The following is a 19337-nucleotide window of genomic DNA, read 5'->3' on the forward strand; positions in this document are numbered from 1 at the left end:
TTGAAGGTGAGATCCTCCGACATGATCACTCCCAGGTCTTTGACGTTGGTGTTTCGCTCTATTTTGTGGCCAGAATTTGTTTTGTACTCTGATGAAGATTTAATTTCCTCGTGTTTACCATATCTGAGTAATTGAAATTTCTCATCGTTGAACTTCATATTGTTTTCTCTTCATAGATCTAAACTTACTCCCTGTTCAGAACATCCACACTTACTACTGTGCAATCTACACATACAGGACCTTAAATTCCAATATTAACCTTGACCTAAAATGCTTTCTTGATAGTTGTGACAGGACCCACAGGCATAACACCAGGGCCTTTGACCAATGTATGTCAAAGGCCCTAAAATCTGGAACACCCTACCTGAAAACTCTAGAACTGCAGACACATTCATCACCTTCAAAACTACTATTAGAAAACATCTTATCTCCCTGATACACCCCATCAACTAACTACATAAAAATCACCTGGTCGGTCCACACTTACACTCACTCACTCACCCATTTGACTATAAGCACAGAAATACGTATCCTAATCTTAAAATAATGATTCCTAACTAGTCATAAGTTTGCCTGTGATACTCCAATATAGAAACTATGTATTGTGGCAAAACAAAAGCATTCACATTGCTAAACTCACAAACTAGTATTTCTCACTTAGTATTTAGTCACTTAGTATTTAGTCAACTTACTCCAAAATTTGTTACAATTTAGGGTTAAGAATTAATCTAAATTTGCCCGAAATGCCTAGCCATGCTAGGGGTTCTAGTGGCTTCCTCTGTAATTAGTATTTTACTACATGTAAACCACACAATAACCAAAATCTGTAAACCCCGCATTGTAATCCTTATAGAGAATAAATTTTGATTTGATCTGATTTGATAAGAGCTCACGTTTGATGAGCATACACGAGTTGGGGAGGGTGCAGCGGATAAGAAAAGATTAGAGGTGATGTTTGATGAGCATTGCCCTCCTTTGTTTTCGCTGGTACACAAACATGTCTGTCTATTTGTCTGTCTGTCAAGCTCCTTGTCTATCTGCCTATCCATCTAGCTCTCTGTCTCAGAGAGAGCCACAAGAATGCGTCATCACCTTTACTCACATCTTCAAGCAGAGTATAGCACTTTGTCTGGATTTTTTGGGTTATCCTAGGTAATTTACACTATGTATATGTGTATTTATGTGTACCTGTGAGACAGAGATAGACAGACAGATAGAAAGAGATAGACAGAGACAGATAGACAGAGATAGACAGGGATAGACAGAGACAGACAGATAGAGACAAAGATAGACAAAGACATACAGACAGAGATAGAGACAGAGACAGAGATAGACATAGATACAGACAGACAAACAGAGATAGAGCCAGGCCACCAGCAGCTGGCCAGCCACACAGCTGGCCACCATGCAGCTGGCCAGCCAGCTAGCCAGCCAGCTAGCCAGCCAATCAGTCAGTCAGTCATCCAGCCAGGCAGCCAGCCAGCCAGCCTGCCAACCAGCCAGCCTGCCAGAATTGTTTCTCTTGACTTAGGGCATAGGTTATAAGACATTCTGAAAGGGTGTTGCACAAATATTGCACATGGGTTATCGAGGTTTTTTTTATATTTCCTCGACCACTTGTGGCCACATCCACCTCAAAGCCACTAAACTCAGGGTCAAAATCGCTTTCCTCTTAAAATGGGAGTGTTAATACTACATGACATCAGTGAATCCCAGGTGTTTGCTGTGCTGTTTGCTCTAGCTGGTGCTCATTTGAACTGGTGCTCCCACACGGTACTAAGTGGTCCCAGATTTTTTTAATACCGCACACACTGAGTGTCAGGGCCCATTCTATGCTGACAAGGCATCTCAGGCCAATTGTGCCAAATTTGAAGGCAGGAAAAATAAAACGTATATATACGTTTGGGGCACTAGCGGTAAAAACGTATATATACGTTTGGACCGTTTACGGGTTAAAGGAGGGGTTTGTGATATTGGCTGTTTGGAGTGACATCTAAACTGTCATATCTGAATGACAGTGACCCTACCTTGGTGGGAAAAAGGTGATGTATTAAAAAAAAAATGAGGAAATTACTTCTTATTTACTTGCATGACAATATTTTCATGTTGCATGCCAAACAATGGCCCTAGGGACATAATAATGGACCTATGGGTATAGCCACTCTTCAGATTTTGGCAAAGAAAGTTGACTCAGAGCTGGAGCATGACCCTGTAAACACAGCCTAGCAAGCACTGATAAGGGGGATTACCAACAGACCCCTGGCAGTCTTCAAGCTGGCACTGGACAAGCACCTAAAGTCAGTTCCTGATCAGCCGGGCTGTGGCTCGTACGTTGGTTTGCATGCAGCCAGCAGCAACAGCCTGGTTGATCAGGCGCTGATCCACCAGGAGGCCTGGTCACAGACCGGGCCGCGGGGGCGTTGACCCCCGAAACTCTCTCCAGGTAAACTCCAGGTAAACATGAAAATACAGTGTTACCTCGAGTTACGAACTTAATTCATTCCAGAAGACTGTTCGAGTCCCTATACCGAACGAATTTGTTCCCATAAGGAATACATGTAATGTAAATTAGATTAGTCTGTTTCAGACCCCCAAAAATACACTTACAAAAGCACTTACAAAAATTTATTTTTATTTTTTTTTATTATCACACCGGCCGATTCCCACCATGGCAGGGTGGCCCGAAAAAGAAAAACTTTCACCATCATTCACTCCATCACTGTCTTGCCAGAAGGGTGCTTTACACTACAGTTTTTAAACTGCAACATTAACACCCCTCCTTCAGAGTGCAGGCACTGTACTTCCCATCTCCAGGACTCAAGTCCGGCCTGCCGGTTTCCCTGAATCCCTTCATAAATGTTACTTTGCTCACACTCCAACAGCACGTCAAGTATTAAAAACCATTTGTCTCCATTCACTCCTATCAAACACGCTCACGCATGCCTGCTGGAAGTCCAAGCCCCTCGCACACAAAACCTCCTTTACCCCCTCCCTCCAACCCTTCCTAGGCCGACCCCTACCCCGCCTTCCTTCCACTACAGACTGATACACTCTTGAAGTCATTCTGTTCAAGTTGGGAGCTGTTCAAAAGTCGAGGTACCACTGTACTTTAATAATTAAGGTAAATTAAAACTGAAAAATAATTAAACAAATTTAAGAAAATAATTCTGACAAGATAGAGTTATTGTTTGGTGTTGGGGTTAATACAACCCAACACTGGATCTATGAGCATAACAACTCAACCAAACAATGGCCCTAGGGACATAATAATGGACCTATGGGTATAGCCACTCTTCAGATTTTGGCAAAGAAAGTTGACTCAGAGCTGGAGCATGACCCTGTAAACACAGCCTAGCAAGCACTGATACTCTCATAGTTGTCAATGGTGCCCCATGATGCCTGTGTTGGCAATGTCCATTAAACTGTGACACACTAACATATTTTTTATGTAAATGTCAAGTAATGCCAGAGTGGCAATTACAAAATAAATGGGGTGTAAATGGTACATTTTTTAATAATAAATAGTGAGAGAAACCCATAAATCAGGCACTTGCAAGAAATGCTGTGCTTTCAAAAATGCTGTGCCTCTTAATCCAAAATAGAAAACAGGCCTTACCTTAACACCATTATTCTTCCTAGGCTCCAGCCTTGCTGCTTTAAATAAATACCTAACTTCCGATTGGGATTTGCTTAGTTTAATCCTGTTCCGATTCTGGTCAAAATTATTTGGCAATTCAAGTGTGGAGATTTTACCAGTGACTGATTTTCCTGGACCAGTGAGAGACTTGTTGGACTTTGTCAATTTTTCCTCATTACTAATTTGTTCTGTAAGTAAAATTAATTTCATTTAAAAATTAAAATCATTTTTTTAAATTGTCAACATAAAAACTAAATTGTTTCCTTGCTTCCCCCCCAATCCTTTTTTTTTTAAGATTTTGAGTACTAGGGGCCTGGATATTGAACAGGTTTGTGTGAGCATGTTAGACAGGAGTGAGTGAAGGAAAGTGGTTTTCATATGTGCTGTTGAAGTGTGAGCAAGGTAACACTTATGAAGGAATGCAAAGAAACCAGTTAGCTGGACTTTAGTTCTAGAGGTGGAAAATACAGTGCCTGCACTCTGAGCAATGAGAATGTTGCAGTTTGGAGGAAGACAGTGATTGAGTGACTGACAGTGAAAGTCTATTCTTCTTTGTCAGGTCACCTTACCTTGCTGGGAGATGGCTGGGGTGTTAAAAAAAACTGTGGAAAAAATAATCAAATTTCTATGAGGAAAAATTATAAGAAATATTTGCAAATATATATAAATGAAACAGTATGCAGTTAAAAATAAGAAGTTCTTTATTTTTTTTTATTTTTTTTTTATTATCACACCGGCCGATTCCCACCAAGGCAGGGTGGCCCGAAAAAGAAAAACTTTCACCATCATTCACTCCATCACTGTCTTGCCAGAAGGGTGCTTTACACTACAGTTTTTAAACTGCAACATTAACACCCCTCCTTCAGAGTGCAGGCACTGTACTTCCCATCTCCAGGACTCAAGTCCGGCCTGCCGGTTTCCCTGAATCCCTTCATAAATGTTACTTTGCTCACACTCCAACAGCACGTCAAGTATTAAAAACCATTTGTCTCCATTCACTCCTATCAAACACGCTCACGCATGCCTGCTGGAAGTCCAAGCCCCTCGCACACAAAACCTCCTTTACCCCCTCCCTCCAACCCTTCCTAGGCCGACCCCTACCCCGCCTTCCTTCCACTACAGACTGATACACTCTTGAAGTCATTCTGTTTCGCTCCATTCTCTCTACATGTCCGAACCACCTCAACAACCCTTCCTCAGCCCTCTGGACAACAGTTTTGGTAATCCCGCACCTCCTCCTAACTTCCAAACTACGAATTCTCTGCATTATATTCACACCACACATTGCCCTCAGACATGACATCTCCACTGCCTCCAGCCTTCTCCTCGCTGCAACATTCATCACCCACGCTTCACACCCATATAAGAGCGTTGGTAAAACTATACTCTCATACATTCCCCTCTTTGCCTCCAAGGACAAAGTTCTTTGTCTCCACAGACTCCTAAGTGCACCACTCACTCTTTTTCCCTCATCAATTCTATGATTCACCTCATCTTTCATAGACCCATCCGCTGACACGTCCACTCCCAAATATCTGAATACGTTCACCTCCTCCATACTCTCTCCCTCCAATCTGATATTCAATCTTTCATCACCTAATCTTTTTGTTATCCTCATAACCTTACTCTTTCCTGTATTCACCTTTAATTTTCTTCTTTTGCACACCCTACCAAATTCATCCACCAATCTCTGCAACTTCTCTTCAGAATCTCCCAAGAGCACAGTGTCATCAGCAAAGAGCAGCTGTGACAACTCCCACTTTGTGTGTGATTCTTTATCTTTTAACTCCACGCCTCTTGCCAAGACCCTCGCATTTACTTCTCTTACAACCCCATCTATAAATATATTAAACAACCACGGTGACATCACACATCCTTGTCTAAGGCCTACTTTTACTGGGAAAAAATTTCCCTCTTTCCTACATACTCTAACTTGAGCCTCACTATCCTCGTAAAAACTCTTCACTGCTTTCAGTAACCTACCTCCTACACCATACACTTGCAACATCTGCCACATTGCCCCCCTATCCACCCTGTCATACGCCTTTTCCAAATCCATAAATGCCACAAAGACCTCTTTAGCCTTATCTAAATACTGTTCACTTATATGTTTCACTGTAAACACCTGGTCCACACACCCCCTACCTTTCCTAAAGCCTCCTTGTTCATCTGCTATCCTATTCTCCGTCTTACTCTTAATTCTTTCAATTATAACTCTACCATACACTTTACCAGGTACACTCAACAGACTTATCCCCCTATAATTTTTGCACTCTCTTTTATCCCCTTTGCCTTTATACAAAGGAACTATGCATGCTCTCTGCCAATCCCTAGGTACCTTACCCTCTTCCATACATTTATTAAATAATTGCACCAACCACTCCAAAACTATATCCCCACCTGCTTTTAACATTTCTATCTTTATCCCATCAATCCCGGCTGCCTTACCCCCTTTCATTTTACCTACTGCCTCACGAACTTCCCTCACACTCACAACTGGCTCTTCCTCACTCCTACAAGATGTTATTCCTCCTTGCCCTATACACGAAATCACAGCTTCCCTATCTTCATCAACATTTAACAATTCCTCAAAATATTCCTTCCATCTTCCCAATACCTCTAACTCTCCATTTAATAACTCTCCTCTCCTATTTTTAACTGACAAATCAATTTGTTCTCTAGGCTTTCTTAACTTGTTAATCTCACTCCAAAACTTTTTCTTATTTTCAACAAAATTTGTTGATAACATCTCACCCACTCTCTCATTTGCTCTCTTTTTACATTGCTTCACCACTCTCTTAACCTCTCTCTTTTTCTCCATATACTCTTCCCTCCTTGCATCACTTCTACTTTGTAAAAACTTCTCATATGCTAACTTTTTCTCCCTTACTACTCTCTTTACATCATCATTCCACCAATCGCTCCTCTTCCCTCCTGCACCCACTTTCCTGTAACCACAAACTTCTGCTGAACACTCTAACACTACATTTTTAAACCTACCCCATACCTCTTCGACCCCATTGCCTATGCTCTCATTAGCCCATCTATCCTCCAATAGCTGTTTATATCTTACCCTAACTGCCTCCTCTTTTAGTTTATAAACCTTCACCTCTCTCTTCCCTGATGCTTCTATTCTCCTTGTATCCCATCTACCTTTTACTCTCAGTGTAGCTACAACTAGAAAGTGATCTGATATATCTGTGGCCCCTCTATAAACATGTACATCCTGAAGTCTACTCAACAGTCTTTTATCTACCAATACATAATCCAACAAACTACTGTCATTTCGCCCTACATCATATCGTGTATACTTATTTATCCTCTTTTTCTTAAAATATGTATTACCTATAACTAAACCCCTTTCTATACAAAGTTCAATCAAAGGGCTCCCATTTTCATTTACACCTGGCACCCCAAACTTACCTACCACACCCTCTCTAAAAGTTTCTCCTACTTTAGCATTCAAGTCCCCTACCACAATTACTCTCTCACTTGGTTCAAAGGCTCCTATACATTCACTTAACATCTCCCAAAATCTCTCTCTCTCCTCTGCATTCCTCTCTTCTCCAGGTGCATACACGCTTATTATGACCCACTTCTCGCATCCAACCTTTACTTTAATCCACATAATTCTTGAATTTACACATTCATATTCTCTTTTCTCCTTCCATAACTGATCATTTAACATTACTGCTACCCCTTCCTTTGCTCTAACTCTCTCAGATACTCCAGATTTAATCCCATTTATTTCCCCCCACTGAAACTCTCCTACCCCCTTCAGCTTTGTTTTGCTTAGGGCCAGGACATCCAACTTTTTTTCATTCATAACATCAGCAATCATCTGTTTCTTGTCATCCGCACTACATCCACGCACATTTAAGCAACCCAGTTTTATAAAGTTTTTCTTCTTCTCTTTTTTAGTAATTGTATACAGGAGAAGGGGTTACTAGCCCATTGCTCCCGGCATTTTAGTCGCCTCATACGACACGCATGGCTTACGGAGGAAAGATTCTTTTCCACTTCCCCATGGACAATAGAAGAAATAAAAAAGAACAAGAGCTATTTAGAAAAAGGAGAAAAACCTAGATGTATGTATATACAGTGGACCCCCGGTTAACGAACTTTTTTCATTCCAGTAGTATGTTCAGGTGCCAGTACTGACCGAATTTTTTCCCATAAGGAATATTGTGAAGTAGATTAGTCCATTTCAGACCCCCAAACATACACATACAAACGCACTTACATAAATACACTTACATAATTGGTCGCATTTGGAGGTGATCGTTAAGCGGGGGTCCACTGTATATATATGCATGTGCGTGTCTGTGAAGTGTGACCAAGTTCTTTATACCTTCATTTAAGAGGTGATCTTTTAATACTTTTTTGCTATAAGACAGCTGAAAAATTACAACAGCTTATCAATGAGTGTGCCATAACCAGGTAGGGCAGCATAGATTTGGGGGAAAATATGGCATGCCACGGAATTTTTTCCCTCTCTGTCTTGTGGTCAGCCAAGACACAAGGCCAGTGTCTTTACAGGGAAGGCCTAGTCACACTCATAATGCAAATAATCCTCCATCATCATCAGTTCTCTGTGCACATGTGTCCCATACCAAACTCGGCTAATATTAGTAAATTAGTTTTTGATCTTTTCATCTGCCCATTCTTTCTATGGTTAGTAACCATGGTGGCATCCAAGAGGACTGCGAGTGGCATCAGTTTATAAAACAGACCACTTGTAGCAGTCTACTATAAAAATGAGCTACATAACACTCTCCAAACACCTCTACATCAACATGCAAGAGAACAAGGATATTATGATTAAGATAAAAAAAATTCTTGTAAGTACAGTATCATAAATGAGAAAAATTGTGAATTGTGTGATGGCATCAGCTGATGAAATGTATCAGTTTTATCAGCTAATAAAACAAACAGACATCTCACAACCATCTACAGCTTAGCAGTAGCATAACCATTTCCAAACACTTCTTGGCCAACAAGCAAGAGAACACAGAAATCTTGTTGTCATTAACCCTTTCATCTTCTTAAATGTATGTATGTAGATCGACGTTACTGATTCCAGTTTTTCTTACGTAGATCTACTTTCTTGAGCCCAGCTCCCTCAGATAAGCTGTGGGTGGTAAATTTGTGCACAGTTTAAAAAATAAATCCAGCCCCTTGCAGTGCATGATGGGAAAAGCAAATTTCTGACCTTGTGTTCAGTTTAAAATAGCAGTTTTGAGGTGTTTTCTAGGATGGTTTTTATTGATTTATTGACTGTTTCTTGATACCATTTGATAGAATGAAAGATATGATTTTGGTTGGTTTCATGACCAGAAGTAGCTTGAAATCAGCCTCAAAACAGCAGAAATATTAAACTTTTGGCAATTTTCTCTCTATACCCCTTGGCCTGTTTTATGGATTTTTAGAAAGTCCGAGTCAATTATTGGGGCACTGTAAACCTTGACCAATCATTCCTGGTAATATTTTACTATTTGAAAAATAGGGTAAATCTTTGATTTTTTATGTGACAACGAACTCAAAATGGAAGGCAAGTGTAATATATAAGAGAGGCCTGGGGATATGATTAATGAATGGAAGAAATTTTGTGTTAGTACCTGTAATATCTAGTCTTTATTTTGGACTCTGTTATTAAATTGGAATTATTTTAATTTTGTATAAAACTGGCCAAATTACCAACTTCTGTGCACTGTATAGGGTAGTTTTGAAAGTTGAATAGGCTGTTTCTTGTGCTGAATCAACAGAATACATGGCATACTAGCAAAATAGCTAAGAGTTTTGCCAAACTGAGCAATGGAATTGGCTAAACCCTTTCAGTGGCTGTCACTTAGAACTACATCACTGAGGCCAGCAGTAAATTTTGGCCTAGATATAAGAGATTGGGTCTGTGTGATGAGTGTGCACAGCATAAAAAAATCCTGCCCCATGCAGTGCATAAGTGTTATGCTCAGATTTCACACACAAGACAGGAAAAAAGATCTAATAATTTCATCTATCAAAGCAAAAAAAGATATATACATAAACGAGTGTCTCACAAAAAAACGACAGAACCTCCTGTACAGAGTGAGAAAGCTAAAACGAGAGAATAATGATAAAATTCACCAGTGCTTTGAACGTGATGGACAAATTCTAGTAAGAAAAACTAATGTAGGCCGTGTGTACTACATTACAAATGAAAATGAACTAACAAACTTCCTTCATGATGCAAACATTACAGAGTCTGACTGATATTAGTGACCAAATCCTTACTACGTTAGTGTATGTTATTATGTCATTATTGAACTAATCCCTGTACTATCACCTAGATAGTATTTACTACCTCATTATCCCAGGTGTCCCACACAGTTCCTTGTGTGACCCATTTTGTGTTATCTTCCCAGATTCCCAATTCACAATTTATTTTTTGTTAATAGGATGCTTACTCTTTAAAAATATCTGAATTACCTTTTTCTTTCCTACTTAAGCACTGTTAAAATTATCTTATAATCATACCTAATTTTCCATTTTCTCTCAAACTACAAATAACAAACTAGTGTATGTTCCTACTACACTACTGTGCAATAAAATGCTAGATCTGCTTTACACAGCATTGGAAAATAAGGAATATCCACTAGGAATTTTTATTGACCTAAGAAAAGCTTTTGACACAGTAGACCACGACATCCTACTCCACAAACTTGATCACTACGGTATAAGAGGCCATGTGCTTGCTTATTTCAAATCTTACATTACTAATAGGTATCAGTACGTCACCATTAAAGACACAGCATCAGCAACATGGCCATTTGATACTGGAGTTCCGCAGGGAAGTGTCCTTGGTCCCCTGCTCTTCCTCATATACATCAATGACCTTCCAAACGTATCCCAACACCTGAAACCCATTCTCTTTGCTGATGACACGACTTATGTCATCTCTCACCCTAATCTTGCCACCCTCAACACCATTGTGAATGAGGAGCTGATTAAAATATCGACTTGGATGACAGCCAATAAACTTACGCTTAACACTGACAAAACCTACTATATTATGTTTGGTAGCAGAGCAGGAGATGCACAAATTAACATTAAGATTGACAACACTCTAATTACCAGAAATAATGGGGGAAAATTCCTAGGCTTATACCTTGACAACAACCTGAATTTCAGCACCCATATCCAGCATATAGCCAAAAAAGTATCCAAAACGGTTGGGATCCTCTCCAAGATACGATACTACGTGCCGCAAAATGCCCTTCTCACACTATACCACTCACTTATTTATCCATACCTCACCTATGCTATTTGTGCTTGGGGATCAACTGCAGCAACACACCTAAAGCCAATAATAACCCAACAAAAAGCTGCAGTAAGAATAATCACTAAATCCCATCCCTGGCAACACCCCCCCCCACTCTTCATAGATCTAAACTTACTCCCAGTTCAGTACATCCACACTTACTACTGTGCAATCTATATCTACAGGGCCTTAAACTCTAATATCAACCTTGACCTAAAACGCTTTCTTGATAGTTGTGACAGAACCCACAGGCATAACACCAGACACAAACATCTCTACGACATTCCCCGTGTCCGACTAAACCTTTACAAAAATTCAATGTATGTCAAAGGCCCTAAAATCTGGAATACCCTACCTGAGAACTCTAGAACTGCAGGCACATTCATCACCTTCAAAACTACCATTAGAAAACATCTTATCTCCCTGATACACCCTGTCAACTAACTACACGAATACCACCTGGTGGTTCACACTTACACTCACTCACTCATTTGACCATAAACAGAAATATTAATCTCAGTCTTAAAATAATGAATCCTGTGATACTCCAATACTGAAACTATGTACTGTGCCAAAACAAAAGCATTCACATTGCTAAACTCACAAACTAGTATTTAGTCACTTAGCCATAATACCAACTTACCTCATAATTTGTAATATTTTACAATTAAGAATAAAACTAAGTATGCCCGAAATGCCTAGCCATGCTAAGCGTTCTAGTGGTACACTCTGTAATCACAAATTTACTACATGTAAACCAAACAATAACCAAATTTCTGTAAACTCAGCATTGTAATCCTTATAGAGAATAAACTTTGAATTTGTATGCAGAGCATTTCAGGGAAACTCAAAATTAACTAAAGATTAATAAGCCAATACCAGTACATATGGTCATTAGACAAGTTACAAAGAATACAAGAGATTGAGTATTCTATTAGGTAATGTTATATGTGAGGCAGTAGGTAAAATGAAAGGGGGTAAGGCAGCCGGGATTGATGGGATAAAGATAGAAATGTTAAAAGCAGGTGGGGATATAGTTTTGGAGTGGTTGGTGCAATTATTTAATAAATGTATGGAAGAGGGTAAGGTACCTAGGGATTGGCAGAGAGCATGCATAGTTCCTTTGTATAAAGGCAAAGGGGATAAAAGAGAGTGCAAAAATTATAGGGGGATAAGTCTGTTGAGTGTACCTGGTAAAGTGTATGGTAGAGTTATAATTGAAAGAATTAAGAGTAAGACGGAGAATAGGATAGCAGATGAACAAGGAGGCTTTAGGAAAGGTAGGGGGTGTGTGGACCAGGTGTTTACAGTGAAACATATAAGTGAACAGTATTTAGATAAGGCTAAAGAGGTCTTTGTGGCATTTATGGATTTGGAAAAGGCGTATGACAGGGTGGATAGGGGGGCAATGTGGCAGATGTTGCAAGTGTATGGTGTAGGAGGTAGGTTACTGAAAGCAGTGAAGAGTTTTTACGAGGATAGTGAGGCTCAAGTTAGAGTATGTAGAAAAGAGGGAAATTTTTTCCCAGTAAAAGTAGGCCTTAGACAAGGATGTGTGATGTCACCGTGGTTGTTTAATATATTTATAGATGGGGTTGTAAGAGAAGTAAATGCGAGGGTCTTGGCAAGAGGCGTGGAGTTAAAAGATAAAGAATCACACACAAAGTGGGAGTTGTCACAGCTGCTCTTTGCTGATGACACTGTGCTCTTGGGAGATTCTGAAGAGAAGCTGCAGAGATTGGTGGATGAATTTGGTAGGGTGTGCAAAAGAAGAAAATTAAAGGTGAATACAGGAAAGAGTAAGGTTATGAGGATAACAAAAAGATTAGGTGATGAAAGATTGAATATCAGATTGGAGGGAGAGAGTATGGAGGAGGTGAACGTATTCAGATATTTGGGAGTGGACGTGTCAGCGGATGGGTCTATGAAAGATGAGGTGAATCATAGAATTGATGAGGGAAAAAGAGTGAGTGGTGCACTTAGGAGTCTGTGGAGACAGAGAACTTTGTCCTTGGAGGCAAAGAGGGGAATGTATGAGAGTATAGTTTTACCAACGCTCTTATATGGGTGTGAAGCATGGGTGATGAATGTTGCAGCGAGGAGAAGGCTGGAGGCAGTGGAGATGTCATGTCTGAGGGCAATGTGTGGTGTGAATATAATGCAGAGAATTCGTAGTTTGGAAGTTAGGAGGAGGTGCGGGATTACCAAAACTGTTGTCCAGAGGGCTGAGGAAGGGTTGTTGAGGTGGTTCGGACATGTAGAGAGAATGGAGCGAAACAGAATAACTTAAAGAGTGTATCAGTCTGTAGTGGAAGGAAGGCGGGGTAGGGGTCGGCCTAGGAAGGGTTGGAGGGTGGGGGTAAAGGAGGTTTTGTGTGCGAGGGGCTTGGACTTCCAGCAGGCATGCGTGAGCGTGTTTGATAGGAGTGAATGGAGACAAATGGTTTTTAATACTTGACGTGCTGTTGGAGTGTGAGCAAAGTAACATTTATGAAGGGATTCAGGGAAACCGGCAGGCCGGACTTGAGTCCTGGAGATGGGAAGTACAGTGCCTGCACTCTGAAGGAGGGGTGTTAATGTTGCAGTTTAAAAACTGTAGTGTAAAGCACCCTTCTGGCAAGACAGTGATGGAGTGAATGATGGTGAAAGTTTTTCTTTTTCGGGCCACCCTGCCTTGGTGGGAATCGGCCAGTGTGATAATAAATAAATAAATATATGGCTTTAATAAGTCTTATAGGGAAGATGTACAATTTTGATTAGCCTTAGGTGGACACAATGGAGTGATTAACATTTGAGATGAATACAGATATTGAGAGTAAATATATACAGTGGTACCTCGGGATATGAATTTATTTCGCTCGAGAAGGCTGTTCAAGTGCCAATACCGAATGAATTTGTTCCCATAAGGAATAATGTAAATTAGATTAATCCATTTCAGACCCCCAAAAATACACTTACAAAAGCACTTACATAAATATACTTACATAACTGTTCAAGTTTTGAGCTGTTCGTATCCCAAGGTATCACTGTATTGATTATATTGATGAGAAAGTTTTACCTATGTTCATGATATTGAGCAAATGCGTGTATAGTTTTTACCTATGTATTTATGAAGGGCTGGGATAGGTTAAGGAGATAAAGTGTTCTTTTAAAAATGCTAAAGACTTAGCCTTACATGGGAAATGTCACAAAGGCTTTCATGCCTAGTGTTGTGTCTATGAGTCCTACTGCAACTGCCAAGAAAGCATTTCAGGTCAGGATTTATATTAGAACGTTGCACAATAGTGAGAGGGGATGTTTTGTATAGTGAGCAGGAGGGAAGGGGTTGGTTGGTTGTCTAGCAGTGGACTGTGTGATCATTTGTACTGTGGCTTTTTGTTTATTTTTTATTTTAGGTGGTTTTTCGTTGTGGAGCCCCAGGAACAAATAGCATAGGTGAGGTATGAGTAGATCAGTGAATAGTATAGCATAAGTAGTGCTGTTTGTGGTACATAGTAATGTATCGTTGAGAGGATGCCAACTGTTTTAGAAACTTTTTTTGTTACGTGTTGGATACGGGTGTTAAATTTCAGGTTGCTATCAAAGTGCAGACCCAGTAATTTTCCTTCATTATGTTTAGCAATAAGGGTGTTGTTAATCATAATACATGTATTTAGTTGGACCTCACTTGCTTTACTCCCAAACATAATGTAAAAGGTTTTATCTATATTAAGTGTGAGATTATTGGCAGTCAACCAGGTTGCTATTTTTGCGAGTTCTTCATTAACAATAGTGTTGAATGAGGCAAGATTTGGGTGGGAGATGACAAAAGTTGTACTGTCAGCAAAGAGAATAGGCGTAAGTTGTGATACGCTTGGAAGGTCATTGATGTATAAAAGGAAAAGAAGGAGGCCAAGAATGCTACCCTGTGGTACACCAGTGTCTAGGGGTCTTGTTGATGAGGTTGTGCCCTTGACAGTAAAGTAGGTCTTGATAAATGCAAGTGCATGGCCTCTTATACTGTAATGATCAATCCTAAGGAATAGGATGCTGTGATCTACTGCATCAACAGCTTTCTTAAGGTCGATAAAGAGTCCAAGCGAGTATTTATTTTTTTACAGTGCTGTGTAAAGTAGGTCTAGCATTTTTATTATTGCATCATTTGTGCTTTTGTTTCTCCTGAAGTCAAACTGGCAGGGGTTAAGGATGCTTTGTTATGTTTTGAAGGAATATAATGAGTTTCTCAAAGATTTTGGAAAATAAAGGCAAGTTTGATACTGACCTATAATTGTTTACATCTACTGGGTCACCACCTTTGTGTATTGGTGTAATCCTAGCTAGTTTGAGTGATGCTGGGAAAGTGTTGGTTTCTAGTGATTTGTTGAAGAGTAATGCAATGGTGGGTGAAAGGATTTGAGCTGCTCGTTTATACAGTAGTGGTGGTACTTGGGTTACATTTCCTGATTTGTTTTTTAGAGAGTTAATAATCATGGTAACCTCAGTGGGCTCTGTTATTGTAAGATACAGCAATGTTGGGGAGTTTCCATCTAGTTTCCATCATTAGCTTGGTTATTGGTAATTGGAATTTTACTGGCAAGATTTGATCCTATTGTTGAGAAGAAATCAATTAACTTGTAAGCTATATCAATAGGCTGAAGTTTTGGTTCATTAGTTTAGTTAGTACAATATTACTAGTTTTGTTCAGTTTGTGGGTGCCCAGGATCTGAGAGAGTGTTTTCCAGGTCTTTTTTATATCTCCTCTCATTTCAGTGAATCTATTTGAATAGTGTAGTTGCTTAGACTTTCTGATTAATTTGTTGAGAACTGATGTACAGCGTCTGATAAGCTGTTTAGTTATTAAGCCCGTTCTATACTGTTTCTCATTTTGATGTTTCATATTGATGGATCTTAGGATGCTGTTAGTAATCCATGGGCAACTTAGTCTTTTATTGGTGATCTGATTAGCTTTTATGGGACAATGTTTATTATATAGTCTTTGAATTTTGTTTAGAAATATCTATACCCATTCATCAATACCAGCAGTATTGGAAAATTCTGTAGGCCAGTCAACTTAGCTTAGTTCTACAGTGAAGTTACTTATTGAAGTCTCATCATGGAGTCGAAAGGAGAACTTATTATATTCCATTGGTTACTTACAGATGTTCGTTAGGAGGATAGTGGTCAGTAGTGTTGTCAATGATTATCCCTACCTTAAGGGGGGGACCTAGTATGTTTGTCCATACATGCTCAATTATGGCTGCACTCATCTCAGTTAGCCGTGTTGGTTTTGTAATTGTGGGTATGAGAAGTTTATTGTTCATATTGATAATGAAGTCAGCAACAGGTTGGTCATCTGTTAGGCCAAGGCTGATGTTGATGTCTTCTGCTAGTAGTAGGTGGTATTTATTCATTTGTGTATCTGTAAACAATGTTTTTAGCTTATCACTAAAGGCTGGGATATTACTGTGAGGCATCCTGTATATAGTCCCAATTGCTATAGGGTTTTTTAAATTTTTTACCGAGAAGTTTGCAAATATATATTCACCATACATGCAGTATACCTGGAGAGGGTTTCGGGGGTTAATGCCCCCAAGGCCCAGTCTATGACCAGGCCTCATGGTGGATCAGGGCCTGATCAACCAGGCTGTTACTGTTGGCCGCACATAAACCGACATACAAACCACAGCCCGGTTGATCAGGTACTTACTTTAGGTACCTGTCCTGAGCCTTCTTGAAGACAGCCAGGGGTGTATTGGTAATCCCCCTTATGTGTGCAGGGAGGCAGTTGAACAGTCTTGGACCCCTGACACTTATGTTCTCTCTTATCGTGCTAGTGGTGCCCTTGCTTTTCATTGGGAGGATGTTGCATTGCCTGCTGAGTTTTTTGCTTTCGTATGGAGCGATTTTTCTGAACAAATTTGGTATTAATCCCTCTAGGATTTTCCAAGTGTACATAATTATGTATCTCTCCCACCTGCATTCCAGGGAACACAAGTCAAAGAGCTTTAACCATTCCCAGTAATTTAGGTGTTTTATCACACTTATGTGTGCCATGAAGGTTCTCTGTACATTTTCTAGGTCAGCAATTTCACCTGCCTTGAAAGGCACTGTTAGTGTGTAGCAATATTACAGCCTAGATAGAACAAGAAACACTTTTATCATCATTCACACTATTACTGCCTTGCCAGACACACATAGATACTACAGCTCAGATGCCCCTCCAAACTGCAAATAGCCCCACCCCTCCTTCAGAGTGCAGGCAGTGTAACTTCCCACCTTAATGACACAAGCATATTATGCAGAATTTACACTAGGATAACCCACGTATCAAAGTGACTTATTGAAAATAATTTAAACATTCCTATTAGCATTTTTGACAATGCTACAATTCCTGCGGATGATGTGCAAGCTTTACCAACACCAACTTAAAATTTCCCTGGAAAACTCACTGGACAAAATTAAGGTATGATGTACAAGCTGATGTTCAATCCAAGACTGCTCAAGATGATCACTGATAGGTATATGTACATAGTACACTTAATACAACTAATAAAGTAATAGTTAAGACAGTATACATACTATAGGTGTAGTTAATACATTAAAAATAGGAGTAACTAATACAATATACATGTAGTTAGTGCAACAAAAATAAATGTAGTAAATACAACAAATATAGATACAGTTAATACAATAAATATAGGCTCAGTTAATATAACAAATATAGGTACAGTGCAGTTAATATAACAAATATAAATAGTTAATTTGGTAGTAGGTTGGTAGACAGCAACCACCCAGGGAGGTACTACCGTCCTGCCAAGTGAGTGAAAAACGAAAGCCTGTAATTGTTTTACATGATGGTAGGATTGCTGGTGTCTTTTGTCTGTCTCATAAATATGCAAGATTACAGGTACGTCTTGCTACTTCTACTTACACTTAGGTCACACTACACATACATGTACACGTTTATTTATACACACTCATCTGAGTTTTCTTTGATTTTATCTTAATAGTTCTTGGTCTTATTACTTTTCCTTTTATATCCATGGGGAAGTGGAATAAGAATCTTTCCTCCGTAAGCCATGCGTGTTGTAAAAGTCAACTAAAATGCCGGGAACAATGGGCTAGTAACCCCTTTTCCTGTAAAGATTACTAAAAAGAATAAGAAGAAGAAAATTGTCAAAGTGGGAAGTCTGAATGTGCGTGGATGTTGTGCAAATGATAAGAAAGAGATGATTGTGGATGTTATGAATGAGAAGAAACTGGATGTCCTGGCTTTAAGTGAAACAAAGCTGAAGGGGGTGGGAGAGTTTCAATGGAGAGGAATAAATGGGATTAGGTCAGGGGTTTCAAATAGAGTTAGAGCTAAAGAAGGAGTAGCAATAATGTTGAAGGATAAGCTATGGCAGGAAAAGAGGGACTACAAATGTATAAATTCAAGGATTATGTGGAGTAAAATAAAGATTGGATGTGAAAAGTGGGTTATAGTAAGCGTGTATGCACCTGGAGAAGAGAGAAGTGTAGAGGAGAGAGAGAGATTCTGGGAAATGTTGAGTGAATGCGTGGGGAGTTTTGAATCAAGTGTGAGAGTAATGGTGGTTGGGGATTTCAATGCTAAAGTGGGTAAAAATGTTATGGAGGGAGTAGTAGGTAATTTTGGGGTGCCAGGGGTAAATGTAAATGGGGAGCCTTTAATTGAGCTATGTGTAGAAAGAAATTTGGTAATAAGTAATACATATTTTATGAAAAAGAGGATAAATAAATATACAAGGTATGATGTAGCACGTAATGAAAGTAGTTTGTTAGATTATGTATTGGTGGATAAAAGGTTGATGGGTAGGCTCCAGGATGTACATGTTTATAGAGGGGCAACTGATATATCGGATCATTATTTAGTTGTAGCTACAGTTAGAGTAAGAGGTAGATGGGAAAAGAGGAAGGTGGCAACAACAAGTAAGAGGGAGGTGAAAGTGTATAAACTAAGGGAGGAGGAAGTTCGGGCGAGATATAAGCGACTATTGGCAGAAAGGTGGGCTAGTGCAAAGATGAGTAGTGGGGGGGTTGAAGAGGGTTGGAATAGTTTTAAAAATGCAGTATTAGAATGTGGGGCAGAAGTTTGTGGTTATAGGAGGGTGGGGGCAGGAGGAAAGAGGAGTGATTGGTGGAATGATGAAGTAAAGGGTGTGATAAAAGAGAAAAAGGTAGCTTACGAGAGGTTTTTACAAAGCAGAAGTGTTATAAGAAGAGCAGAGTATATGGAGAGTAAAAGAAAGGTGAAGAGAGTGGTGAGAGAGTGCAAAAGGAGAGCAGATGAAAGAGTGGGAGAGGCACTGTCAAGAAATTTTAATGAAAATAAGAAAAAAATTTTGGAGTGAGTTAAACAAGTTAAGAAAGCCTAGGGAAAGTATGGATTTGTCAGTTAAAAAC

The 19337-nt window shown here is 39.6% G+C and overlaps 1 protein-coding gene across 1 annotated transcript in view; it reads right to left on the bottom strand.

Moving 5' to 3' along the window:
* The window catches only part of LOC128702120 (PR domain-containing protein 11-like), a gene marked incomplete at its 3' end in the record, with an annotated part of 79946 nt that overhangs the window by 16111 nt on the left and 44498 nt on the right, over positions 1-19337 (bottom strand). Inside the window, exon 7 of the mRNA XM_070081011.1 lies at positions 3617-3825. Coding sequence (XP_069937112.1) covers positions 3617-3825 — 209 coding nt within the window. The remainder of the gene's footprint in view (positions 1-3616; positions 3826-19337) is intronic.

Source organism: Cherax quadricarinatus, unplaced genomic scaffold, assembly GCF_038502225.1.
Source record: "Cherax quadricarinatus isolate ZL_2023a unplaced genomic scaffold, ASM3850222v1 Contig1447, whole genome shotgun sequence".
Classification (NCBI taxonomy): domain Eukaryota; kingdom Metazoa; phylum Arthropoda; class Malacostraca; order Decapoda; family Parastacidae; genus Cherax; species Cherax quadricarinatus.